Raw genomic sequence first — 1829 nt, 5'->3', positions numbered from 1 at the left:
TCAGATAAGGAAATATATGATAAATTATGATGTGATATGAATGATAATAGGACACATCGACGTCTGCACTCAGAGTGCCGCAGACTGTACCTAATGTTTCTTTGATCCAGTTACTTATGTTGTGGCAGATATTTAAGTGAGCTTTCTTAACGCTAATGTTATATTAGTCAGATTGCTCTGAAGATGGGAGGTGATATTTTATTGATTCATATCTCAGTCAGTTGATTTTTGCCGGCCATCTTTCCTGCAACGGCAATTTAAACTGTATTTCCTTTATCCTGTAATATGACTTGATAGCTTTAAACTCCGCACACTGAGCTCTGATTGGTCAGCAGGCGGGGCTTTCACTGAGTTGATCTCTTAGCCTGGAACCTAACCTGTTCCGGTTAGCTGCTCAGCATAAGTTACCATGGAGATCTAGCTCGGTAAGAAGAGAACCAGCGGCGTAGGACCGGAAACCCAGTTTACCCTGAAGTTAGTTCGCCAAGCAAAAATCCGGCTTCGTAGTACAGGCCTCTGGGCCCTGACAGTGTAAATGTGTGAGTATCCTGCTGTGTGTACCTGTCCTATCCTATGGGCACGGTCCATGGCCTGCAGGTCCCTCATGGGGTTCCAGTCATGCTCCACAAACACCACCGTGTCTGCACCCGTCAGGTTCAGACCCAGACCCCCAACATGGGTGGTCAGCAGCAGCACGTCGATGGAGGGGTCATTGTTGAACCTGAGATCAGAGAGAGGAGGGTCAGAGTGAAGAAAGGGCAACGTGGTGGAAATTCACCTTCACAATTCAGTTTATGTAGCCCAGCCCCATCCCCAGTTGAATAAAAAAGTGTTAATCCTTCTGGTTTAGCACTAGCAGCATTGTGGAACATTTTATTTGGGATCCTTCACAGCACACTGCGCCTATAGAGTGGTTTTACAGAACCAAAGCCATCCTCTGTTAGTGACTGACAGGATGACATTTGAAAATGTCCAAAAATCGTATTCTTGTTGAGATAAAACAGTTAACCTAAAGACAATTTCAATGAATTTCTAAGTGTGCTATTTAGCAAGTGAGTATTAGCCATCTAGCTAACTAGCAAATGTAAGTTATCGATCAAACAGGCTGGCTTATGGACATGAGCTATCTATCAAACTAGCTAGCTAATCATAGTGATCTACTTTACAAGCTAGCTGACGCTCAATATATATTCAACTAGTTAGCTACCTATCTGAAAAGCTAGCTGTTGAATTTGAGCTTTCTAGTTAGCTATAGCTAAATTGGTAGCTCTTATAATTTGATTTATGAATGAATACCCTCTGGTTAGACTTGCAGTGTGGCCCTGTGTCTGCCGTTTGGGAAGTGAGAGTAACTATAAATACATTGTTGACGTGTGCTGGTTTTAAGCTGACTGCGAGCAGATTTTGCAGCTCCGTAGATCTCCGTAAACTCCCAAATATGTGTTATTTCTATAAACTAAATTCTAAGTTTCTCATCTTAAATGTATAATGGCCTAACAGCAGTTCATTCTAAAGCTTTAAAGCAGGTAAATAACGGGCGCTGACCTGGAGACGATGGAGTGGCGCTGGCCGGCCGGCACGCTGCCGTCCAGCCTCAGGTACGTGACGGAGGGCAGTTTGGGTTTCAGCAGGTCGTTCTCCACGATGTCCAGCATGCTCTTGAGCTGACAGAAGATAAGCACTCGATGCTGGGCCACCACCGCCTCAGTGCCCCCCTCCGATCCTCCACCCCCTCCGAGGCCACAGTCCAACAGCAGCTGGAGAACACAAAACACCCACCTTATTAGTTTATGGAAGCATCTGGAGGATTCTTGACATCCTCCTAGATC

At 45.0% G+C, this 1829-nt stretch overlaps 1 protein-coding gene across 1 annotated transcript; it reads right to left on the bottom strand.

Moving 5' to 3' along the window:
• Positions 1 to 302: 302 nt before the first annotated feature.
• LOC104962065 (TATA-binding protein-associated factor 172-like) lies at positions 303 to 1779 on the bottom strand (the record flags this gene model as incomplete). Its single annotated transcript, XM_010790457.1, has 2 exons — positions 303 to 721; positions 1546 to 1779. Coding segments are annotated over 2 exons (538 nt in total), but the record flags the coding sequence as incomplete, so codon positions are not given.
• Positions 1780 to 1829: the final 50 nt, after the last annotated feature.

The sequence above is a fragment of the Notothenia coriiceps genome, unplaced genomic scaffold (genome assembly GCF_000735185.1).
Source record: "Notothenia coriiceps isolate Sejong01 unplaced genomic scaffold, NC01 NC01_scaffold00034251, whole genome shotgun sequence".
NCBI classification, from domain to species: Eukaryota; Metazoa; Chordata; class Actinopteri; order Perciformes; family Nototheniidae; genus Notothenia; species Notothenia coriiceps.
The sequence above is the reverse complement of the archived record's forward strand: the minus strand, read 5'-3'. Positions and strand labels throughout refer to the sequence as shown.